Source organism: Caloenas nicobarica, chromosome 3 (genome assembly GCF_036013445.1).
Source record: "Caloenas nicobarica isolate bCalNic1 chromosome 3, bCalNic1.hap1, whole genome shotgun sequence".
NCBI classification, from domain to species: domain Eukaryota; kingdom Metazoa; phylum Chordata; class Aves; order Columbiformes; family Columbidae; genus Caloenas; species Caloenas nicobarica.
Window position 1 is genome coordinate 90,158,839 of NC_088247.1, and position 26,286 is coordinate 90,185,124.

Here is a 26,286-nt window from a genome sequence, read left to right on the forward strand (position 1 = left end):
ACAAATTAAATAAATAAATAAAGAACAACCCCCAGAATTATCTCAAAGAATTTGTATCGCAGTTATCTTGACTTGAGGTGAAGATATTTCTGGAACTTCCTGCAGAGCTAAGTTCTGATTGTGCTTCTCCCTTTCATGATGTTTAAAAAGTTGACTATGTGCAGCTTCTTGCCTCACAGCAAGTACGAGGTAGAGCACATCAGCTTAAACCTCAGTGTTTTACCTCCTGTTGTGATGGGCTGTAAGAGAGCACAAAGCCAGATCCTGATGTTCTTCTGAGGCATGAAGATTCATCGGGCTTTGGTAACTTTAGCATATGGGTAGGGTGACGGCTTTTAACATAGAAGCGTTGAAGCAGTGGCATATATTCAGACCAAACCCAAGGGGATAAGTGACTGTTTGATCCTGTCTATTGCTATCCTAAAGCAGAGAACACAGCAAAATGCGGCTGGACTTTATGTTAAAATGGAAGCTAAGACAACTGCCAAACTCCCAACACTCACAAGGACTTCAAACCAAAGTGCTGTGCTGTTGAGACTTGATGTAGCAACTGTATTACATGATTGTGGAGCAGGTTTGATGCTTCCTCTGTGAAAGCGATAGCTTTCATTTAGCATAGCCACAGCAGCAAGGCCTCTTTGCTATGTTCAGCTGAAACACTTTTGTGGTGACCATTGGTTGTTCTGCTCTGTCATTTTGAATAGAACAGCCTGGCCTCATTGTTGAGAGCAAGTGGAAAGAGAAGAAGAAACAGAAATGTCTTTCGCTCAAAGCCCTGCAAGGTTTTCCTGCTCAGACCTATATTGCTTCTGCTGGATCCCCTTGACAACAGCCTGTTGCTTCATCTGTTTATAATAACCCTAACAAGCTTCAGTAAAAGCATCTACGAGCTGCCCTATAAAGTGTTCCCTTCTAAATCGCTGGCGATGGTTATGGGGCTTTTTTTTTTTTTAGTAGTTAAGCCAAGCCAAATTTTGAGTTAAGTCCTATGTCTCAACTAATTTCCAGCGACTCAATTCGTTAGCTGCCAAATGGGCTGCATGCCAATGCCTGATCAACAAGCCAATTTTTTCTTGATGGAAAGGTTGCAGTAGAGAGGCCCTCAGCTCCATCAAATCCCTCTCATAAGCGGTACTATACCCAAACCTTCAAAATACTAGTCTTTCTAGTTGAATTTGGACATCAAATCCTATTTTCCTTGCCACTTCTGTTCATCAGACCTCTGAAGAAAATATGAAAAAAAAATGAAGAAAATTCATACAGGATGGACTGTCTGGATTCAATTTGTCATGATAGGGTACATAGAGGCTCTGACAGCTTACCAAGAGACTCCTCTGCTTGAATTCTCTGATCTAGAGGAATCAAAAGAAGAAAAATGCATATGCTTGGCTCCATGTTTTATTTTGCTGTAGAACTGTGTCTCTGCTAGAACAAAATGCAGAGTAATGTTACTAATCTGTGCCTCTATTCCAACCCACCAGTTCTAACAGCAACAAAAGCTGAAGCAGCCTTACCCAAACTTAGGTTCATCTCCTCTTTGGAGAGAAAAGGTAGTACAAGCATCCCTGGGCAGCTAGTTGGCCCCACTTGAGCAAGTGTACTTTGTTCTGACATTTAGGAGCTGCCCTGAAATAATAAAGCCAGGTTATGTTCCAGCACACAAGAACAACCCCAGCCTCAGAGAAGAAAAACCTACATCTGCATCTTGTAAGGAAACACATTTTCTTTTAGGTTTGTAAGAACTTATGAGTATAAGCAAGTGTGATGACAAACTGTTGGACAGAAGCAGTGAGAGAAGAGCTTTTCTTCTGGTATTTTAGTGCCCAAAAATGGAGATTCAGAAGTGTAGCAAAAATAAAAACTTACAAGTGATTGGAAAAAGAAGTCACATTTTGGAAACCCATAAAAATACCTCCTTTAGTCTGAATCATCACTAATTCCCTTTGCTGTCTGCTTTTCTATGTAGTTTTGTTTAACTCCTGATATTTTTTGTTCAATTTAGCCATGTTGCATTCAAGCGCATACTGGAGATGGTCATTTATGAATTCAGCAAGTAAAACCCATTATGCTGAATTTTTCAGCAGTTCAGTAGTTGTCAGGTTTATGTGTGCCCCCTGATTCAAAAACTGATGCTGCAGGGAAGCGTAGCCTCGGCTGTTAACAGGGTGGGAACATCCTGCTCTCTGCACAGCCACAGCATATGATCTTTTTGTCTTTCCTGAGCTGGATCAAGTCTCACAGTGAGGCTGTCCCCCCCCACACTTGGAATCCATCAGTGGGTCATTACATCTTAGGCTGTGCCTCATCTGTATTTGGATGAAAGGTTTGCTATTAAAGCTAGCTAACTCATTCTGATCATCACTCTCTAAAACTTGAAAGGCTAAGAGGCGCCCTGCATTTTAAAGTGTGCTAAACTGGTCAAGTGAGAGTCTGAGGTGAGGTTAGGCTTTAATTTGCTTGTTTAGCACCTACTAAAACACACCCTGCTTTATTTACACTTCACTTTTTGAATGTGTTAGCCAGAATGCATTGGCAAATCTGCTTAACTTTACACCTTCTTGTCTAGAACAAGACCTTATTTTGCAGCATGCAGGACATATAGGATGGCAGTTAATCACACACGTGCATATTGTGAGGAAGAAGGTGCCTTTTTTGTATAAGTTGGGTTTGCCTGTGCATACACATATACACACATGTCCCTGCTTACAGGCAGACAGATGCACAAATAGCAAACAGTGCGAGTATTATGGCTTTCAGCCTATCAGCTAAACTCCCACTTCTTCTCTCCTGTACAGACATTTACACACATATCTCCTGACATACATGCTCGCACCAAGCAAATTCTCATACTGAGTGTCTGTTGGCTCTGAAACTGCTGTCGCCATTTCTTTATCTTCTTCTTGCATGATTTCCGGCTTTTCCAGAGTGTTTTGGAAAAGAAAGGTGAAAAATTGTAATTTGATTCCTGCTTCTGATGTCAGCTGAAATGGAAAGGTACTTGGTTTTGCTTCCTATTGAGTAACACAACTTACTGTTTGCACTGTGAAGTAGGAAGAGTACAGGAAAGTCCCAACATTGTTTTAAATTATGTCATTAATCAAGGTCGTGGCAGACACCACTTTCCTGCGCATGCCTCTTTTTTGGAATGACCTCATCCAAACAATCCTAGAAAAATTGCTCTGCCAGTGAATTTAGTGAGGGATTGTACTTAATTGGGACAATGTGACTTTTGTGCATTTACCATTTTTTTCATGCGGTCATCAGAGCAAGCTAAAATACACGATGGTTGTAGTGCCTCGTATGTCTTGTCGTAAGACCAGGTGTTCCATCCAAAAGTATGTTTAAGGAACCCTTTGTTCAGCTGCATCGTCAGGATTATTTCTTTTGTCGATAGAGCTCCCTATATTTAGAAAAGTATCCATCTTAAGTCTTCTCTCAGCCCTGGAACTGAAAAGAACAGCAAAACATTAGCTTTTTTTTTTTTTTTTCCTCCTCGAAAAGTTAAAGGGACTCGCTGAGGTATAGGATAGATTCATAGAACTGAAGTTTGGAGGTGAGGAGGAGAAGGAGAATTTAAGCTAGTCCCTACATAGTAGATGCAAAGAGCAACTCTGCTTTTTAGGTCCACAGTTAGAGAAATGCTCAAATGTTGTTGGAATCACAATGTTTGGTAACAAGTTGATTTTGTGCTTATTTTGGTTCCAAATACATCCTTAGCAGCAACGCTTTTAGCCATGAATGCACTTCAGTCTTCTTTGGCATGCTAGCAGCTGTATGCATTACAAAGACTGAACTAAGTTTCAATCTTTCTATAATCAGTTTAAATAACAAGCTGCCTTGAGTGACTTACCAAACTCTTGGTGCACAATGCTGACCCCAATCTCTGGCCTGGAGGCAGAGGGGCTTTTTCTCCTGTGATTTGCTAGGGTAGACAAGATGATGCGTCCAAACAACATGCAATCAGATATGTGTGAAACTTGGCAGAATGTCTTAGCAGGGTTCAGCTAAACCTTGTTTTCATTTTTGGTGTGCACGTATTCCTGTATGTGCTTGCCCTTACTCTGATATTCACTTTGAAATTCAGTTTTGAACAAAACCCAAACCTCAGACTGAAACTTTGTTGAAATCACCAGGCTTTGCCATGTTTTTGGTCAAACTGCTGGCCCAAACAAGCTGAAAGTTGGCAAATCCATCAGCATAGTCAGCATAACTTTCAGGTAGGCCCTGAAAATTCCTGTGTTCTGTGGTGTGTAACCACCGGAAGACCACACATATGCCAAGCCCATATTATCCAGGAGATATATAAGTATGACTCAGGTTTGTCTTGCTGATGCAGAGACATGAACAGAGACCAGTGAAATTCAGTCTTTCAGTATGGTGTATTGATTACTGATGCGTATTAGGAACAGCATCTCACTTAAGGACAGGAAAGAGAAACACAGCATATTAGGAAGTATCCAGGTGGCAATTGTTCACAACCTTTTCATTTGTTTGAGATATCTTTCTACATTATGCTGTTTAGAGCATGGTTGTAGACGTATTATTGTTGATGTACATTCTGGTGGACTGAAAATTCAAATGTAATTCACGTGGTTTTGCATTCAGATATTCTAAAAAAGAGCACCTGCCTGAACAATCCGTTAGAGGAGGCAGGAGGTAAACAAGGTGATCTAGAGAAATCGTTTGCAGGCTTTTTAATATCTTTGAATCTCCATTTTTAAGCCTGGCAACTCTAAATGAAACATTGCTAGAATGCTTGGTTAAAACTGACATATAATTCCATTAATTTCTATTGATTTGTCTAGGAGGCTGTCTGCATTGTCTAATTTGACCCATCTGGATTTTTTAACCCTGGTTTTCAACAAAACCTTAAACTTTTCCAACGACTTTCTCCTACATTGCTTTCACCTTTTGTTTCTGTAATCTTAACCTAAAGAAAGGCAAATTTTATGATAGAATACAGTAGAAGCAGAAGTCTAGTGATGTCAGCAGTCAAACTTGTCCTACTATAGATTCAGTCTTCATTGGTGTCATTTTGTAACTGTTTCATTTTGTATTTCCTGTATTATGTTTTTACTGTACATTTTGCTACTGCAGGTTGACAGTGGACCTGTCTAATCCTTAATATACCTCTTCAAACTAAAGCCAAACAAGCAAACAAAAATGCAGCCAAGGCCATTATAGGAGCTATGCCTTTTACTGGAGAACATGTATCTTTTGAATTTTAATTTTATATATGTGTGTATATATATATATATCACAGGATCAGAGTGTGGAGTCAGTACAGCTGACAGATATAGTGTTAAAGAGTTTGCCTCTGTCAGTGTATCCACTCCTGGAGGTGGCAGCCTATAAGTGGTATTGGCTAAAAGTTTGACCGAAGTCTAAAAATGGTTTTCAAGATAATCTGAACTCATAATTAAAAGTGTGGTGATGAGTATGTATGAAAATGTATCTTGTGTGCATTAGCATGTATGTAAGATGTAGCAATTCAACCCTGAAAATGCAGCAACTATTAGGGTGGACGATAGCAGGTGTTTGGTGGTCGCTGCAACAAAGAGCACAGCAACTGAACAGTGAGGTCACCAGGTGATAGAATATAATTACCCTGAAACTATGTAACACACCATTATTAACTAGTCTGTTTTCTCTCTTGTTTGTTTGTTTTGTTTTTCTTAAATACCTGGGAATTATTCTGTGAACATTAGGCTAGAAACTAGCCAGCTTTTATGGACGCAGGTTTGAATAATACGGTATCTTTTGAATAACTTGCATTTGGTCTACTTATTTTTCCTACCTGCTTTTTTTTTTTTCAGGTTTGTGACCAGGTTTATTGAGCTGGATGGCCTGAGCTGTTTGCTGAACTTCCTGAAGAGCATGGACTATGACACCTCAGAGAGCCGTATACACACATCCGTTATAGGGTGTATCAAGGCACTGATGAACAACTCCCAAGGACGGGCTCATGTCCTGGCTCATCCGGAGAGTATCAACATCATCTCCCAGAGCTTACGGACTGAGAACATTAAGACCAAGATTGCTGTGCTGGAGATCCTAGGGGCTGTCTGCTTGGTACCAGATGGTCACAAGAAAGTCTTGCAAGCGATGCTTCACTACCAAGTCTATGCTGCAGAAAGAACAAGATTTCAGGTACAAGGAAGATACTTTGCCAGAAATACCCAACATGATGAATCTCTGCAGGGAGTGATTTTTACATGTATTGCAAACTTGCTAGGTAGTAAAAAGGCAATATTTCTCATTTTGTTTTAGGAAGGGCACTTCCTCAAATGAATTATCAGCATATATGTTCCAAGACGTGATTTCTTGTCATTAATGTTAATCTAAAATCTCCTATTTTTACCTTAAAATGGAGGTTTTCTATGTTAAATTAAAGCTGTTAATCTGCTCATACTCTACCCTGATGGCATTTCTGGGGTAGTAGTAATTTGTTCTACTCTAGAAACCAAAGCCACAGAATTCCAGGAGCCTCTCTCCTGATGTTACAGCCATTAATTTAGTAATAAAAGAGTTATGGATTAAATAATGGACAGTGGAGGCACTTCAGTTGCCACTTAGCAATCAACCTGTGAATCGTTAATGCTCAGCAACTGCTGGCTCAGATATCTCCCATTCCGAACACAGAAGGGAAACTCAATCTCAGAGACCTTGAGGTAGGTAGGTCATTAGGTCATTGACAGGCTTTTATTGTGGATACTGCTGGCTACTATTACAGCGTTCCTCTTCCCAGTGAACTGAGCACCTTCACAAAAAGATACAACAGCATCTGTTGCTGTGTTTGAAGCTGTAGCTCCAAAACTTTGGAGTAACCTCACCCATTTACTATTTGTCACTAGGTGAAATGATGAGGATGGTGTTGGGCCAGCAGGCTCTGGATCCTGGTTTCTGTCAGCCCTTATTTCCTGCCTCCTCTCCAGCTAATGCATCAGTTGATTTTGAGCTACAATGAGGAATGACTGTAGAAGTGAATGGGGAAACAGTCTGTGCTTATGAATAGTAGCTGCCAATGTTTGTTGTCAGGACTGAATGCACTATGGGATTCACTGACTGAAACTCAGACCTGAGACTGGGACGGAGGAGATCTTGGCTTGGTATTAACCTATATGTGGCACTGACAAGTCAACCCCTCTGTGTGCACTGCCCCATCCAGCTTGCTCTCTAGTAATTAGCTGAAATAGAGAATCCTTCCTGAATTAATTTGACATTCTTGTATACCTTGGAGACAGGTGGGAGTAACCTCAGACACTCTGCAAAAAGCAGTTGTATCTCACAGCCCTGACAACACCTGTGAGCCTGTGTCAACTTACCCTTACTTGACTAAGTGATTCTGCTTAATAAGCCCATAAGGGACATAGATGCTGAGTTTACTCAGTGTCTCTTGTTTGGGTTCTCATTCTCTCTCTCTCTTTTTTTTTTTTTTCTTTTAAATTGGTTTAAAATTTTCTGAATAACTGAGATAACTCATTGCTGGGCGAAGTGTGGTAGCACAGGTCTTGTGAGCTTTTGAGGAATGTAGTGTAATGATTTGCAGATTCTTACTAACTCTCATATTCATGAAAGAGTACTTTGCATAAATGCTTGCTTTTGTCAAAATGCTTTTCCTTTGGGGAAAAAATGAAAGATATATGGATACTCTCCCTTTTTTATTTCTTAAACAAAACAAAAAACCCCCACCCGAAACCCAAAATGATTTCGCAGAAGGGATGCCTTCTTTTTTACAATTTCTAACACTTGTGTCTAGATGCTGGAATGTGATCTTTCACTACACAAAGCAGTAGTTTAAGTTTAAGGTAAGGATTCTTCCAAAGACATTCCTCATCCATCTTCAGTCATTTTCTTCTAACAGAGAAGCTAGGGTTTTTTAAAATGCTGACGAAACAAATATGGTCATGGTCTTCCTTACATTTTAGTGGAAGGTTATACTCTAGGACTTGTCAGTTAAGACAGTGTAATATCTCTTTGTCTGTTACCCTCCCACACCTGTTTCTCAGAAAAGCCTTGCAGCTTATTATCAAGAGAAGCATCTACTGTAGCTTGTCTATGGGGAGGCCATTTCAAGAAAAGGATGAGCTGACAATGCTTATCCTATACCTTTACTGTAAACTTCAAAGACCTAGCATACAATGAAAGCCAGCGAAGGCCTATTTTCTTTGTCCTAGTCCTGAGTGTAATCTTTGTAACCTAGACTTTGCGAATAACTGAAGAGATCCTTCAGGTTTCAAACTGAACTCTTTTGGGGATATGTTTCCTGTAGCTTGAGCATGTAGCAGCATCACTCAGTGTATGTGTACAAACAGTTTAGAGCTTGCAGCTTTAGGCTGACTTTGACTGGTCACACCTAATCACTGTTACGTTTAAAATGATCCCCTACAACTGGGGATCTGTCAGAACCAAGGAATGAGAATTCTTTCTGTGAAAAGTAATAAAAAATGAACTGAACTGTAGGAACAGGAGAAACACACTTTGAGTGTGCAGAGTTGGGAATTTATTCCTTTGGCTCTATGGTTCATTGCTGCAGACTGATTCTAATGCGGGGCGGGGTGGGGGGACGACGTGAAAGAAAGCAGGGAACTGTAAAGGTGCTGCTCAGGCTTTCTCGAGATCTAGCTCTGTAATACAATGGCTGAACTAGAGACACAATACCTAAGAGGAGAATAATTTCATATTCTCAGTTTTGGAAATCAATCTTGGTTCCTGTGAAGTAAAAAGTGTAGAGCTTTCTGGAAACAGTACTGAACTTGCTTTTATTGGAACATCCAATAAATAATTTACAGGTAATGCTGGCCTCTGACAACATCAGTGCAATCGTTGCTCTTCCTTAAGTTGCCTTCCTGACAAGAGTGGCTGATAATATTCTTCACTTCTTTCAGCCACCTTGCTGTCAATTTATCCCTCTTCATCTATGAAAGCTGGTGCTTTGTTTATATACTACGTGTTTGGATTTATTTCTCCTCTTGCAAATTGCAGTAAATCTGTGTCCCACTCTCCCCATATCATCTGTGGCGACGAGCACTATGTACTTTGAGGAATCGGGAGGTAAATGTAAGAAACACTGTTCCAGACGTATTTTTCCCCAACAGATTTTTTTTTCTTTTGTTTTGTTTTTTGCCTTCTGGCAGAGGAATATCATCGTGATGAATAAAAAATTGGGGTGCATGGTTCTGCTTCCACTCCTTTCTGTAAGAAGGCGGAAAAGAGATTCAGAATTATTTACTGGCAACCATCTAAAATTTGAGCTCAAGCATAACTTTCTGCTGGCAGTTTTAGATTGAACACTGATTATTTCCAATTTACACATGCTCCAGCGTGGTGGAGTGATGTAGAGAACATGTATTTACCACAGTAACATAAAACATGGCATATTTCATTGAATGTCAGAAGTTATTGCTGGTCATTGTAGTCAGAGAACCCAGCAACTGGTGAATTAGTAGAGAAGGAAAGCTTCAACTTAAGATATGGTTCTTACTAAATTTGTGTTGGCTCTGTCCTGCTATAACTCCTACTGTTTTAACAGGAAACTTACAGTTTCATGCTAGTGTATCTGAAGTCAAAATCCAAATTACAGTGAGATTCCTGAGCGCTATAAGCACTTGTAATCCAAATTAATTTAACTAAATGGCACCAGGTCATACCAGCTGTTAACCACTAATCAAACTATGCTGAAATATTTTGGAAAATATGTTCTTGTTTTTGATGTGTTTTGTTGTTGTTTTGTGTTTTGTTGTTGTTTGTTTTGTTTTAATTGAAGTTAATGGAGAATATAGACAGAACTTTTATGAATATGAAGGGCTATCTCCTTAACTTAACAAAATTTTGCGCTGAGTGGAAACTCCAATGTAAAATATTGCTTCTTTCTAAACTGCCAGCATTTCATCTACTGAGTGCATTATCAATCTAATATTTAGCTTCAGAGAGGAGTCACTTTAAAGCTACATGAGCTTCTCCAGAACTTACTCTTTGTTGAGACTTCAGTCTTCACTTGAATGCCTTTTAGTACTACAAATTCACCCTATATCTACACTGCTCAGTGCGTTCACAGGTGTGTCGGGATCATCTTTGTCTTGGTACTTGCAACAAGATTCTCTACTGTATGTTTGTATCTGAACTTGTATTGTGGCTATTCCTATTTTCTCACATTTCCTGCAGCTTCTTGCCTGAGCTGATCCCTTTGCCTGCTTTGATGTCTGACCCTTCTTTTATGCTGCCCTTCTGCCTGCAAAAATTCTCCCTTCAATGTCCAATAGGCTGTCTGCAGCTCCTCTTTTAAGATATCGCTTGAAAACTGTCCTCTTCAGAGTAGTATTCTATCTTTACCCAAATACCACAATAATATAAAGGCATGCCTTCTGTCTCCTTTCTGAGGCAATCTAGAAAAGCTCTGTCTTCTCTTCATCCAGTTTTTGATTGAAATATGCTTCTTTGCCTGCAAATTCTACTCTGCTCCTTAAAGAAGAGAGATGAAAGAAAACATTGGAAAGCCAGACAATAAACCCTCAAAGCATAAATGTGGAATAAGGAAGATGAGCCCTCGGTGTCTTTACTGGGATTCCTTTCCATCTGATGTACTCGAAATTGGTACTAGTGTAATTTTGCAACTGGCTCACTATGTGACGCTGAAAATGTAGCTTTATTTTGAATTTCTTAGGCACTTTTCGTATGAAGATGGAGGTTTCTAAAATTCTATGAAAACTAAGAAAGAAGAGTCTCTGATTTCAGTGTCTTTCATGTCTGTATTATCCTATTTATGACTGGTTTCCTTTGTGGAAGGGGCACAATCTTACTCTTCCTGAAGCTGTTGCCTTTCTGATGTGAATGCATTGTGTTATGACGTTTTAACATGCTGTATTTTGAGTCAAACTAATATTGCAAAGTCACAATGCTGTACTGGCCCAGAAAAGTATGTCAGGATGTTCCAGTGCCCTTCTGGCCTAGTTTGCTGTCAGAAACACCCACCCAACTGGGGACCCCTGTGGGGAGAATTTTCCTTTTAGTCTTCAGAGAACATAGGTGTTAGATACTCTCTGAAAGGAGCTGATTTCACCTGCTGATTAAAATATGAACTGGGTTGCTTTGGTCAGAACAATGTTGTTTTCCTTCTTAATGCTGCTAGAAATTTTGAATCTTGAGGTGAAGGACTAAAGGAAGCTTGATATTGTCAGTTGAAAAGGTGAAGGTTAGGAGCATTCCTTCCAGAGCCTCCTTGCCTGGTTTGTGTTAAACATCATCAGTCCAGGCCATAATCTGTAGGGAGAAATCTGATCAATTTGGAATTGTAGTAGAGGAGCAAATTGTAAAAAAAAAGGGAACAAATTGAAATCCTGTATTCCCACTTGATTTGTTTCTTCCCTTCAGGGCTCTTCCAAAGCCTTTTGAGGTTTGCTGTAGATTGAATGAAACACTGCTAGATGTCAGTGATGAGGAATAATAGGATTAAGCAAAGAAAGTTTTGCTTTAATAGTAGGAAAAACCTTTACCACCAGAAGATCAATTGGGCCACAGAGCCGACTGCCAAGAGGTGTGGTGAAATCTTTTTCACAGGAAATGTTCAAGCGAAGACTTGAACCACAGCCATTCGCAAAGGGTTAGAGATACTGGAGTTTGACCACAATGTGTGGGTGTATACCCTGATCTTTAGGAATTGCATGAACTTATAGTGTTTCCTTCTGGAGCTGAACAATCACATGGAGATGTGCTGCTCTTTAGTTAGCTCAGTGCAACTCAGAGTTTTTGTTTTTCTTGCCCCGATTTTGGCTTAGTGCCCACTGCATTCTGCTCCTAGTCCAGCCCTCTGAAATGAGGGATAGAAAACTGTTGTTAACATCCTTCAACCTGTCTGGATGCTGTATTGAATATGTTGTTGCATAGAGTCTAGCATGTTCTTAAAACTCTATGAGGATATATAGGAGGAATGAGGCCTCTGAAGAAAACCAGCAAAACCATCCTTGGCTTCGATGCTTCTGTAGTAATGGCTACCTAAATTATTCCAAGAAGACACATATGCTTTGGATTTCCATGTCTAATCTGACGGTAATAGAACTAAATTCTCTCATTTCACTTCTTTTTTGTCAAGTTGAAGAGTTGGGTTTGTTGGTGAATTTAAAGACCTTTTAAATAGCCTTCTATTATCATTGTCAGAGAAAGGATGCTGGACTGGACTGACCATCAGTGTGACTCAGTAGGGCATTTCTTACATTTTTATATAAGACTCATTCCCATTTCTAACAAAATTGAGATAGGGTTGATATTTGACCATAATATAGCTACTGGGAAATCACAGATGTGGTGGAAGTTCAAATGCCAGGAGTAGGGACATTTGCAAGTGCCAGATGGGCTATTTAGGAGATGCAAGAAAAAGGAGTTTATGAAATCAAGCTTGCTTGGTAGTGAATATACTATGCTCAGATATAAGAACTCCTGACAGTAGCAGTATGTGCAAAATCAGAAGATTTTTACACAAAAACAAGCCCAGGCTTTGAATGAAGCTAGAAGGGTTTTTTTTCCCCTGGGGAATGCACAGGAGGATATTGCCCCTGCTTCTCAAGGCATATTTCTGTGGTAATGTCTGTTTTCTACAGGAAACAAGATAGACCTGTGAAACTGATGACTCGCACAGGAAAGATTTTGCGATGAATGAACACTTTCAGTAGCCAGGGACAGAAGACTGACTAAAGGAAAATGAACTTCCCTACTCAGCATTGTAGCTTCAAAATATTTAGATGGATCTGCTGAGCTGAACACTAAAAAGTTATTTTTGTCTTCATTCTCCCTTTATGGCCAAAACATCTTAGGAAGAGTAAAAAGAATTTTGTCTTTTCTAGTGCATCAGCAAAACAAATATATGAGTGTGGAGCATTTATTATTGATGCTGGAGTGAGATACCTAGAGTTGAACTAGCAGATCTCAGGTGGAATTTGTTACTCTTCCTATAAGGAAAATCATCCTTGGAATTATGAGCTGATCAAAGAAGATCCTTAAGAGAAGTTTCACGGTCAGCATAAAGCTAAAAGTAGAGTTGCTTTCATGGCTAATCAGTTTCTACATGTAACTTTGTTGGTAAATATTCAAGTTGAATTAATCCCAAATAGACCGTATAAGGCGCAGGCTACCAACATTATTCATCTAGTCCTTTTTCTTCTTTGTCTCCTGACATTCACAAGATTATGGTGACATATCTATATATATGTAGAGATTAGAACAAAAGTATTTCTGTGCTAAATACTCACAAGTGGTAAATATCCCTGCTATTTGCTTAACAGGGAGACATATGGTCCTTGGGGAGACCTTACAGCAGCCATTCAATATATAAAGGGAGCTTATAAGATGGAGAAAGACTTTTTACCAGGGCCTGTAGTGACAGAACAACAGGTAATGGTTTTAAACTTAAACAGAGTAGATTCAGATGGGATAAAATGAAGAGGTGGTTTTTTTTATATACTATAAAGATCTTGAGACACTGGAACAATTTGCCCAGAGAAGTCATAGATGCCCCATCACTGGAAGTGTAAAGGCCAGGCTGGATGGGGCTTTGAGCAACCTGATCTAGATGAAAGATGTTCCTGCCCATTGCAGAGGGTGTGGACTAGGTGGTCTTTAAAGGTCACTTCCAGCCTAAACCAGTCTATAATTCTGTCACAAGGAAACTGGAATCTAACTGCACTTCCAGTGGAGCTGTGTAATTCAACTTTGAGCTCTGGAGCTGTATGCACAGGGGATATTCCTGTTACATGCAAATCCCTAAAAGGAGCTTACCAGGAGGTAGGTAATTATCTGCATCATGTGAAATTGTTGTAAGTGAAGGAATAAGGAAGGAATAATAATAGGTTTAATTCCTCAAAAGACAGCTTCTCTTCAGAATTCTGTCCCCTGTATACATAAGTGCAATCTGTCCTGACAAGATACAAAATAATGAAAGTTACTTGAGTGATGCGAGTAGAAGGGATGATGAAGCTGATATTATTTTTCTGCGTGTATGAACTCCCTGTCAAATTCCTATCACTATTCTTCATTTGTTTATTGTGGCATGCCCAAAATCGCTAACAACCTTGTCTGAAAAAAAATATTTCTTTAAGCAAATATATAGCAAATCAAAATAAGACTGTGTGCATATCCCATGAACGGTATTCAAAAGGGTGCAAGAAATTAGTTTATATTCTCTAACCCATCCTGCTCTTCTGTTTCAGACATTGTTGAATGAGCTAGACCGAAGCATGGGGCGATACCGAGATGAAGTAAATCTCAAAACAGCCATCATGTCCTTTATCAATGCTGTTCTGAATGCTGGCGCTGGTGAGGTGAGTCACTGCCCTGGAAATTCCTTCTAAAATGTTATGCTTGAATTAATTTACCTTGGAAATGGTTGGTAGATTAAGTCACAAATCTTGTGGTTTTGGGTGGATATAGGTTGTGGAAAATAATGCTTAATTGTTAGTATCAGTCTTATAATGTCTTCTGTATTATTTCATTCCCAGCCTCTTCTAATATAGCATGGACTACTTGCACTGAAGTGATTGCTTTGAGGTTTGGGGATTTTTTGGTTGGTGGTGTGTGGTGTTGTTTGTTTGTTTGTTTGTTTGTTTTAAAGAACTGCAAAGCATCTACCTCTTGATTTCAGCCTTTTAGAACATTTTGGTTTACCTTCAGAAATGTTTGACTCAAAGCCAAACTCAAAACATTTTAATTTCAAAATGTCGAATGGAGGCATTTCAGAAAAGACAGTTTGTTGTTTTTCTTTCATTAACAGGACTTTCTTTTGAGTCTGGAGGATACTTTAAACTGCTTTTGTTTCATGAAAAGTGTTACTTTCGTTACTTTGGCTTTTCTTTTTTTTGGTTAAACCACAACAGACAACAAGCTTCTAAGAGCTCTGTCTGGCAATGTATTTGTCTCTATCTGCGGCACTCTTGTAACATCCCACTGAATAGGTGTCAAGTTTGCCAGAGTATATGGTGATTTTATGACAAATAAACATAAACTGGGAGAAAGACTGCAGTACTGTTCATCTGTAAGCAGGAGGTGCACCTCTAATGGGACAAACACTAATAACTTGTTCTTTATGGAACAATATGGAGTGTGCTGTCTTTCTGACTGGGCATGCAGAATGCATTGTAGGCAAATGAGGACTGTATTTTTAATTGAAACAGAGGTGAAGGCATTAATTTTTTTTTTTTTTTTTTTTTTTTACTTTACTGGAGTTAATCATCTTGTGAATTTGGTGTCAGCATATATTATATTAAAACGGAGGAAGAGGTTTTAAGGGGTTAGGGGTAATTTTAAGTAATTTTTAAAATGTGATTAAAAGCTTTTGGACCCTAGTAACTTGGTTTTCTCCCACTTTTTAAGGACAATTTGGAGTTCCGATTACACCTACGATATGAGTTTCTAATGCTGGGAATTCAACCTGTCATTGACAAGCTAAGAGAACATGAGAATGCCACACTGGACAGGTAAGACACGTTTTCTGAGAACAGTTATTGATCAACAGAAAGTGTTCTTAGAAGCTCTTCTCCATTTGTGTTTCAGATTTAAGCACTAAGCTGAGTCTGTGTCTTCCTAAAACTGACTCTCTTTAAAGACAAAAAGGAGATTTGTCCTTAAAATCAAAATCAGTAGATTAAGTAGGAATCATACATGCTAAATTGGCAGTGGCTGTGGCAAGGAGTTGCTTTTCTTCTAAGCTGGGGATGGCAATCAAAATAAAGGGAAAAAAAACCCAAACCAAAACCAAACCAAACAAAACAGAACAAAAGTGTTCTAATCTAATTCTTCTCTATTGTTGCAAAACTGGAACAAAAGGCTGTCCTGGTAGAAGGGAGGGAAGCCAATAGTTCATTGACTCCACTGAGACTGAGTATGTGTGGTCAAAGCATCAAAGGTTCTGAGTTTCCAAGGTTTTTCTTAAAGCTCAGTCTTTTTTGTGATCTAGCTCATACCACACCCTCCCAAACACTGGCTCTGACACAACTATGAGAGAAGAGGCACCTGTGGTGGGCAAAGGGGTAGAGATGCCAAGGGGGCAAGAGAGAAGAATGAGGAGCATCTTCAAGCAGCCCTGTTACTGCACAAAATGTAACACTGAATGGCACCTTCAATTACTGTGTTAAAAGTTATATGGATAATAAATACATTCTCCTCCAGTAATTCCATATTTTTCCACAGTAATTGAAGCTGCTAATGACCTTAAATTAAACCCTCCACAAAGCCACATGCTGAAATAAACTTGGAGTAAATAATCTGAACAATTTGACTGAGACAGCTCACAAACCTAAAAGACTGATGAACCAATGAGGAGCCTGGTAAAATCCATTTGCTTAAGAAAATGAAACATTTAAAGTTGTAAGAGCAAGAGCTGTGGGAGTCTACCTTCTCCTGTGACCACATTAAGATTTGTGGAGAGGCATCGACCTGCTGACATGCTGCAATCCCTTATTGTCTGCCACTCCAAGCCCCTTCTATGTAGGTATCTGACATCTGGGATTTCCTAGATAGAAGTGTCAAGTTTACCAAAGCACATGGTGAAAAAACTATGGATGAAGCCTATGCCGGCAGCTTTTGAGGCACGGTTTTCTCAAACATTCACTGTCAGCAGTTACTATAGGGCAACAGAGCTGTCTCTGGGAGAAAGTATAATGTGCCTGAGATTCTGCATAAGCACCAGGTTAGCACCAGCTACCTGTTGTAAAGAGTGGCCTCACATCTTCAAGCAGGTGGAGGTATACACCTACATATTAATGTCACAGGGAAAGATTGCGTCCAGCTGTATGTGTCTACAGTTTGCTGCAGAGCTGGAACCAGTAATGTTGCTTTTGATCTAGAACATTATAACTGAGAAGAGAACCTGTCCTATAGGCAATCCCCATTCCTTTGGTCAGTAACCAGTAGTTTAGGAGGGGCTTAGGGGTGCCTTTGGATCTTACAAGTGACATTTATGAGAATGATAACAGAGGTTTGAGAGATTCCCGGATGCCTGGATTACGCAGACTACATGCCAGGCCTATACAAGGGAACGTGCCACAGCCTTTCTCCACATCATCTGCTGTGCTTTCTTCTCTGTGCGAGGGGAGTCCAAATGCCATGGTCAAATGTGCATCTCACCAGGTCCCCCAGAGCCCCACAGAGACATGCACTGTGCTCATCAACAGGCAAATGTAAAGACAGCTGTGAGCTCTGCTGTGTAACTAATCCACCGAATGCATCCCTGCTCCACTGTGTAAAAGAAACAACTTGTTAATGGTCTAATATCTGGTTAACAAGTATGGCATGGACTTTTTAGAAATGTATTATCACTGCAGGCATTTTATTCATCACAAATAGAATATCCCTTTCCTATTTTATGTTTATTTTTAGCAGCCTTACCTCAACGCAGTGACAAGGATTAAAGATCATGCATACCTCAGCCAGCCATTCCTTTTGACCTGTCACTGACCCACATGAGTTGCCTTCCATACCTGTCCCAGCACTTCATATAAGAAAGGCTTGCTGGTTTCCCAGTGTTCTAGCTGGAAGCAAGATGTTGCTACTTCTGTAGTGACATTCATCATAAGAAGGACATTGAAATACTAGCGAGAGTGAAGAGGAGGGCGACGAAGCTGGTGACGAGCCTGGAGCACAAGTCTGATGAGAAGCGGTTGAGGGAACTGGGACTGTTTAGACTGGAGAAAAGGAGGCTGAGGGGAGACCTTATTGCTGTCTACAACTAACTGAGAAGAGGTTGTAGCTTGGGGGGGTTGGCCTCTTCTCCTAAGTAGCAAGTAATAGGACAAGAGGAAATGGCCTCAGGTTGCACCAGGGGAGGTTTAGATTGGCTGTTAGGAAACAATTCTTCACGGAAGGGGTTGTCAGGCATTGGAACAGGCTGCCCGTGGACCCTCCTCCCTGGAGGTGTTTAAAAGGTGTTTAGATGAGGTTCTTAGGGACATGGTTTAGTGCTAGAGTTAGGTTAGGTTATGGTTGAACTCGATGATTCTGAGGGTCTCTTCCAACCAAAATGATTCTGTGATTCTATGACACGTTTAGTTTAAATCTGAATTATGCCATGAACATGGGCAGGTTTTGTTTGTTTTGTTTTTCTGTTTTCTCTTAGGCACTTAGATTTCTTTGAGATGGTCAGAAATGAAGATGACCTGGAACTTGCCAAGAGGTTTGACCTGGTAAGTTTGTCTCTGGGGTACCTGAACTTGCCAAAGCTGAACATCCACTTTGGATACTAGTGCAACTTGCCTTTGTGTTCCCTGAAAACAGTGATTGACTTTGGCGCTGAGAGTAGCAGGTGCTCTCGTTTTCATTGTCTCTCATTTAGCACCTAGGGTGTTTGTGATTGCGAACAGTGGAAAAAATGATCACAGACAGGGCTTCTGCCAAGTATCTTTGATAAAGACTTCTTTCTTTTGTTTGGCTGAAGGTTCAGGAGTAGAGGAGGTTCTCAACCTTGCTCTCATGTTCTCAGTCCTGATGATCCACATGCATTGTAGTTTCAGACATCCCCTTTACAGGACTATGGGTGAAGCTTGGGCTCTACTCTGATACCTTTCCCAAGAGTACAGGAAACTCTCCTGAAGACTGTCACCTTAGAGCCTGTGGAGAGAATCAGTATTTTGGTTTGAGTGGATTTTAAAGATAAGCATGAAACAAGGACAGCAACAGTAAGAGGCTGGAGGATCCAGAATAGTTATAGTTTCCCCATTCTTCATGACCAGCTCTTGCCGCACCCCGATACAGAACAATTAGCCCTTTCCTGCTTAGCCACAACTTTTTTTTCCTTTGTGCCTTGACTTTCTAGGACCCAAATGTTTGGCTTGCCCCAAAGCAGCTCTTGGTGGCTTTACATGCCTGCCCCTTTTCTAGCCCTTTACTTTGGGGATCTTTTCCATACTGGATTGGGGATGGCAATACTGGTCTCAAAGACCCATGTGCTTGCTCCTCACTGGAACCTGCAACTGGACATTAAAGGGACTCTGCAAAGGACCAGTTGCTGGAAATTTGCCTATCTCTGTGTTGGCGAGATCTTTCACAGTTAGTCAGGCTTTCACTGTGCATGTTTTTTCTCTTACTTGTTCTTTCCCTACCTTTTCTCACTTCAGATCCACATTGATACAAAAAGTGCCTCTCAGATGTTTGAGTTGATCAAGAAGAGATTGAAGCACACAGATGGCTATCCTTATTTGTTATCCATCCTCCAGCACTGCTTGCAGATGCCATGTGAGTACATCCCAGTTTTCTAGAGCAAAGGGTATTGAAGAACTGGGTGAAGGCTTGGTGTAGATACAGCGTCACAGATACCAGGGCACACACTGCATTTGTCTTCCATTCAGAACTTGGTAGTGGCTAAGGGACTTGGTGTCTTACACTGACTCCATCCAGCAGATTCTTGTTGCAATACTTAAAGCTGCAGCTTGACTTCTCTGCACTTCCAAATAAAATTAAGTAGCTGAGGCATTCCAGTTAGTCACTGACAGAGCTTTTAATGATTTTAAATTAGAAGTTTTAAAAAAGAAAGAGCCCCTGTGCTCTAGATTAGGGAATTTCCAGAAATAGATACCATTTTGAATATTAACAAAACGCACTGAGGAATTTTTCTGGTGAAACAATACAGTACTGAAATCTGTTCTGTCACTGGGAAATTCCACAGTAAGTCTTCAGGCTGCTATCTCATGGCAGTGCATAAGTGGAGAGCTCCTGAAATCAAGATGAAAAATAACTTTGGCATTTGTTTTCAAGAGAAGTGACAGGAATCTTCTTGTTCACTGTAACAAAATGATTCAGTTACGCTTCCAGGGTGTAGCAGCTGAGCAAAGGCATAGCAAGATCACTAAAGAACTGTGTGTCTTGATCCTGTTAGGTATCAGGTGCTGGTCTTCACTACTTTCAGCCATACTTGAGCAGTCAAACTAAGAAGAGAACATGAGGGAGATGTTCTGTAGTGTGCTTTTTCAGAAAGTAATGTGGTGTGTTTTCAGGCACTCATTAAATTCAAGCAGTGCCATGCACAAATTCAAGTGGTTGTTTGTCCCAGTGGTCTCCTCGATATTGCTCTTTAAGACAGTACTTGAGCTTTAGATATTGACCTGGAGTTTTGGTGGCAGATGGGCTAAATCCTACTAGGCGAGGACAGGATTTTACTAGAGCCGTTTTAAAGAATCTAAAGGTCTAGCTTATGTAACTCAGGGAGTGAGATGAACATTATGTTGCTCTGTCTCTTCTGTTTGTTATCCATGGGATCAGTTCCTTTGGTTCAATTTCTTTTCTTTCTCTCCACACTTTTTGTTCATGTTTGTATGAATTTTTCAAACCAGCTGAGTTTCACTGACCTGCAGATAACTGAACAGGGAGATAGAACATCTGATTGTTTTTACAGTGCCTGGTCATGATGTTACCTAGGTATCAAAAAAAAATCACTTCCACAGGCATTTGAAGTGCAAGTTAGAGCTAATCTGCCAAAAAGTTTGCACAGCCTGAATGTGCATATCAGAGGCAGAGTTGCCTGTGCCTGTTAAATGTTGTTCCAATATGCCAGATGTCTGTAAAAAATCTGCTAGCAACACTTCAGGGTTAAGCTTTGTGTTCTATAATGTACTATATACAGGATTGAGGGGTGGAAAGGAGGGAATGCCAGCCTGTTGGCAGGTCTGTGCACTTTGGCATGGAAATGGAAGTTCTTATAGGTTGGTCTTTTTCCATACAGATAAGAGGAATGGAGGAAACTTCCAGCAGTGGCAGTTGTTGGACAGAATACTCCAACAAATAGTTCTTCAGGATGAACGAGGAGATGATCCGGATGTAGCTCCATTGGAAAACTTCAATGTCAAAAATATCATTAAAATGTAAGCAGCATTATTATTGTTTATTTCTGTATGCAGCTATATAAGTATGCAGGTGCTTAGGAAATAAAATATATCTGAGGACTTTCTTATTTTAACTTACAGCTTCTCCTTATCTTGTTAGTCTTCTAAACAGATTTCTTCTAATGACATCTTAACTGGACAGTATTTTCTACCAAAGTCCTTGCCATTGGCTTCTAATTTCTGGTTAGAAGAGCAGAAAAATTACCCGTGATATTACAACTAGGCTTCCTCATGTGCATTTTTTCATTTAGAATGTTGAAGAAAGCTTTCATTGATATTCCAAAAAAAAAGTGGTCATCTCTACTTAGATCTCATTCCTCACTAATGAGCACATAGTTTAGAAAGGTTTCAAATAGTGGAAAGCAGCCCCCACCTATAACACAAAACCTTTTACCTCTTCATAAAATGTCGCATGCTTTCACTCACAGACTTGGCTGAGGGCACTACCATTATTTTTTCCCATAGGATGCATCATTTGAGAAGTCTAGCTACATGAGCTGGCTCTTATCTCAACTTCCCTGTTCTCAGTCCTTTTTTAGCCAAACTTTTGGACTCTTCATTCCATCCATCTGCCTCTGCAGGTAATTCTTGGCCCATTACCCTTCTGAATTATCGCCTGAAAAGAGCGTTTTATAGAACATAAGCCTCATATGAAACCAAATTCTCCTGTACTAAAAATCTTACAACCCCTCCTGTTACAGGCACAAGCCAAAATCAAAACTGATTTCTCATCATGGAAAAATACACTGCTGACGTTCTCTTTCTGTCTGTCTGGATATCAGACTTCATTGTAGACCTCGTGCCCGGTCTTCCCGTTCTACTTTCACAGCTACTCCACATTCTGTATATCTAATCAATCCCCAGCATGCCCTGCATATTTTCTGTCAGTAATAGGAAATAGCTGTGCCAGTATGAGATATGAGCATTGACTTGTTACTGATATATTACCCAACAGAAAAGCATCCTCCTTCTTTGTAAGAAAGAAAAAATGAAACCACAGAAAGTAGAAAAAAAAGACAGCTATCTGGTCTCTTATTAAGGATGGGGTAGTTTGTAACCCACAGCACCTATGATTATTTTAGTGATGACTTCTCTTTCAAAATAAGTAGACTTGGCACTCTGAGGGAATTACCTGAAGACAGGAACATACCAGGATTTTTAACTCAAGCATTCCTTTATCCCCTTTCAGGACTTTGAGCAATAAGCCATCACATTTAAATTAGCTGTTGGCTACACTAAGGATCAGGATCTGGAACCAGACTGACTCCTGGTATGATCCTGTATAAACACATAAATTCACCAGGTTGCCTTTCGCTCATCACTACATGTAATGGCCACTTGCATTTCAGCCTGGGTAGCTCAGAACAAGTTTTGAATAATTTGATTTCATCTTTCAGGCTGGTGAATGAAAATGAAGTCAAGCAATGGAGGGACCAGGCAGAGAAATTTCGGAAAGGTGAGTGGGAAAGAGGAATCAAGACTGATCCTGATTCAGTCGCAAAGCAGTGGGCAGCAGAGCTGGGCACAACTTTTACTTTCATGGACAAACCTTGCCTTGTTCCCTCCCGTACATTTTGTCTCATGGTGATCTGTTTCTGTGTTTCATAAGATGAGGCTTCCTTCAGTCCTCACGTGAAGTGATTTTACAGTCTAACTGAAACTTGAGAATTTCTGTCTTGATCACTGAAGATCACTGTCAAGACAGTCAGACTAGTGTTTTGGGTTTTTTTTCCCCACTCTCATTATATGTCCCAAATTGAATTGAAAGATTTGTCAGTTTTATTTCAGTGTAACCTGCATCTATTTGGGGACTGTTCATGAGCTTTATTTCATCAGCCCCACTTACCTGTTCCCCCTAGATCATGCCGAGCTGATGAGCAGGCTAGAGAAGAAGGAGCGGGAATGTGAGACAAAGACCCAGGAGAAAGATGAAATGATGAAGACACTGAACAAAATGAAGGACAAGCTGCAGAAGGAATCCTTGGAGCTGCGCCAGACCCGGGACCAGATGAACGACCTGGTGGCTCAACTTAATGAGTTCTCGGTATGAGACTGGGACTCTTCCCATCTTTGTTTAAAGCCTGCTAACTAGTGAATGATGAACAAAAGCACATTATGAGTGAAACACTTTCTCTGGTCAGTACAGAGAGGGCCTGTCTAGCGAGCTCTGCTTTTAGTTGAGACCAAAACCCTTCAGCTGGTAGTATAGAATGGATAATACATGGGCTGTTCTATTCATTCTCCTTGGCCACTTTCCTTGCAGGAGCTGCTGAGCCACACGTGTCTTCCTCCAGACATAATTTTCACTGCTGAATAGGGTGGCCCTCATTGCTATTTCAGTGGAATAGAGAGAAGTCTCCCAGATACAAAAGTAAATTTAGTGAAGAAACAGGATTTCCTTTAAGAGCATCTGTACTACCTTGCAGCTCTGCCGAACTGACATTTGCTGCTGTTCCCTACTGCTTGGTGCTCCTTCTGTCCTGGCAGTGTGCCTAAGCCTCAGCTCGCCAGGACTTGGCTCTGAGAGGTTAGACGCTGCAGAAACCAGATTGATTCCCTCCTTCCCTCTTCCACTTTGCATTAGTGGGGCCTAATGACAGGTATTCAGTATTTCAAACCCAAAGGTTTAAAACCCAGGAGTTCAAAAGTTCATAAGATTGAACTTTTCTCTTTTTTCATACATAAGGAGAAAATAATACATTTTGGCTTCTTTTACTAGCTTTCTGTTTTTCTGAGTCATTTATGGTTCCTTTTTTTCAAGCTCTTCTCCACAGCTTCAAGGGCTTGAAACTTTCTCTTAAATGAAAGCTGAGATTCCTCCCTTTATTGCATGGCTTTGAGTGCAGGAGGATTTAAAGAAAACATCAAATATTTTGAGACTCGTAATAAAATCACATCAGCTGGCAACATGGAGTTATTGCACCTTTTAAACTGTTTGCTTTCTTTTTCTGTGTGTTTTTTATTTTCCAGCAAGGGGGCAGCATTTCCTTCCCACCCCTACCTCCCCCGCCTCCAGGTGGCCCATTAGCTTTGTCCTCGTCTCACATGTCTGAGAATCTGCCACCACTGCCACCTCCTCTGCCTTTCTCCAGCTGTCCACCTCCTCCTGCTCCACCACCTCCTCCAGGAGGACCTCCTCCCCCACCAGGAGCACCACCTTTCTTCAGCCTGGGGATGCCACCCCCTTCAACAACCACCTTCAGCAGCAGTGGTAGCAGCCTGAAGAAGAAATCTATCCCACAGCCTTCACATCCACTGAAATCCTTCAACTGGGCTAAGCTGAGTGAGGTAAGAAATTGCGGTACTCTCGGCAATTAATTTACTTTCTAAGTTCAGTGTTGAATAATGCCACGAAGTGCAAGGTGACAGAAACGAGTGATATTGTGGCTTTCCTCCTTTGGGAGGAGTGGCTGACACGCCAGAAGGCTGTGCTGCCACCCAGCGAGATCTGGACAGGCTAGAGACTTGGGCAAGGAAAAATTTAATGAAATATAACAAGGGAAAGTGTAGAGTCTTACATCTGGGCAGGAATAACCCCAGGTTCCAGTATAGGTTGGGGAATGACCTATTAGAGAGCAGTGTAGGGGAAAGGGACCTGGGGGTCCTGGTGGACAGCAGGATGACCATGAGCCAGCACTGTGCCCTTGTGGCCAAGAAGGCCAATGGCATCCTGGGGTGTATTAGAAGGGGGGTGGTTAGTAGGTCCAGAGAGGTTCTCCTTCCCCTCTACTCTGCCCTGGTGAGACCACATCTGGCATATTGTGTCCAGTTCTGGGCCCCTCAGTTCAAGAAGGACAGGGAACTGCTGGAGAGAGTCCAGCGCAGGGCAACAAAGATGATGAAGGGAGTGGAGCATCTCCCTTATGAGGAAAGGCTGAGGGAGCTGGGTCTCTTTAGCTTGGAGAAGAGGAGACTGAGGGGTGACCTCATTAATGTTTATAAATACATAAAGGGTGGGTGTCAAGAGGATGGAGCCAGGTTCTTCTCGATGACAACAAATGGTAAGAGAAGGGGTAATGGGTGCAAACTGGAACACAAGAGGTTCCACTTAAATTTGAGAAAAAACTTCTTCTCAGTGAGGGTGACAGAACACTGGAACAGGCTGCCCAGGAGGGTTGTGGAGTCTTCTTCTCTGGAGTCATTCAAAACCCACCTGGATGTCTTCCTGTGTAACCTCATCTAGGTGTTCCTGCTCCGGCGGGGGGATTGGACTAGATGATCTTTTGAGGTCCCTTCCAATCCCTAACATTCTGTGATTCTGTGGGCCGAGGTCAGTAGGAGCCAATAATTGTCCTGAGGGAATCTCCCCAGTTCTTCAGCAGTACAGCATATCTCCTGTGATGACCAAGGTGCTGGTTAGATTGAGCTGTGGTAGATCTGGGCATGCTATTGGATAGGCAAAGCTGTAGTGGGAATGAAGAAGCAAGCCAGAGCTGGACATCTCCAGGACTGGTGTGCCAGAGCAGTCATTTTGTGTCAGGGAAAAGGATGGCCAGAACCAACATGGGCAAAACATGGTGAGAACCAGCTCCAGAACCAGCCTTCTCTACCCTGGCAGGAGCTGTCACCAAAGAGAGAAAGGTGGTCTGATTCCCCTCACCATTTGTTCATGGCCAGGAGGCAAGCTGCCCTTTTCCTCGCATGGTTACATCTCTATCTCTTGGCAATGAAACTCCAAATTGGCAATACAAATGAAGGACTTGGATTCTTCCTGTTGTACTTAATTTCTGCTACCTTGGTTGCCTATCCTTCTCCTCCACTTCTCTCTCTTCATTCTCTACTTAATTTTTTCTTTACCTCCCCTTCTCTTTAGGTTTTAATTTTTTTTAACTGATTGAGAAAGAAAAAAGTGTCTGTGTTGAGTTTGGATGGCTGCCTAGAAACCCAGGTTCTCTTTTAGACAGAAACTCACCCAGGGCCCAACTCTGGCATTTGGAATGAGTGTCCAGGGACCTCTGGAATGCCACAAGAATTCTCTCTCCCCCTCTCTCCTTTTCTTTAAAATAAAGTGAAGAGAAATATTTGCTGCACTGTCTGTGCTTGTCTGTCAAGGCGACATGGGGGGTGTGGGAAGAGAATGTAAGGACAGGGATTTATTTTCCTTTGCAAAACATGGGACTTAATGTTCTGAAGAAAAGAAATAATAGCTAATATATGTATATATATGGATGTATATGAAAAAGAGAGAGTCACAGGTGTTTCTGTTTAGTGTACAGTAACTGCAGGCTTATCCTGCCCTCTGGTTAGGAGCGAAGGCAGCTGTGCTAATAAAATTGAAGACCTGGGTGGTGAGGTGGGTAAAAGATGCTATTTTGAGGAAGGCAGAATAGTTGGAAAAAGGGGCATAAGAGGGTGGGGGCTTCATTTTGTGGTGTTTGCCAGTGCTAGTGTTTTGACCTAGTAAGATCTCTGCAAAACCGCAGAGTTATGC

General features: G+C 41.0%; 1 protein-coding gene across 3 annotated transcripts in view; it reads left to right on the plus strand.

The window, feature by feature from the left end:
* The window catches only part of DAAM2 (dishevelled associated activator of morphogenesis 2), a 211,666-nt gene that overhangs the window by 136,498 nt on the left and 48,882 nt on the right, over positions 1–26,286 (plus strand). For all 3 annotated transcript variants that reach the window (XM_065630842.1, XM_065630840.1, XM_065630843.1), the window contains 9 exons: positions 5,817–6,150; positions 14,199–14,309; positions 15,358–15,461; positions 18,098–18,164; positions 19,095–19,212; positions 20,696–20,834; positions 22,253–22,311; positions 22,715–22,899; positions 23,826–24,143. In XM_065630842.1, coding sequence (XP_065486914.1) covers positions 5,817–6,150; positions 14,199–14,309; positions 15,358–15,461; positions 18,098–18,164; positions 19,095–19,212; positions 20,696–20,834; positions 22,253–22,311; positions 22,715–22,899; positions 23,826–24,143 — 1,435 coding nt within the window. The remainder of the gene's footprint in view (positions 1–5,816; positions 6,151–14,198; positions 14,310–15,357; positions 15,462–18,097; positions 18,165–19,094; positions 19,213–20,695; positions 20,835–22,252; positions 22,312–22,714; positions 22,900–23,825; positions 24,144–26,286) is intronic.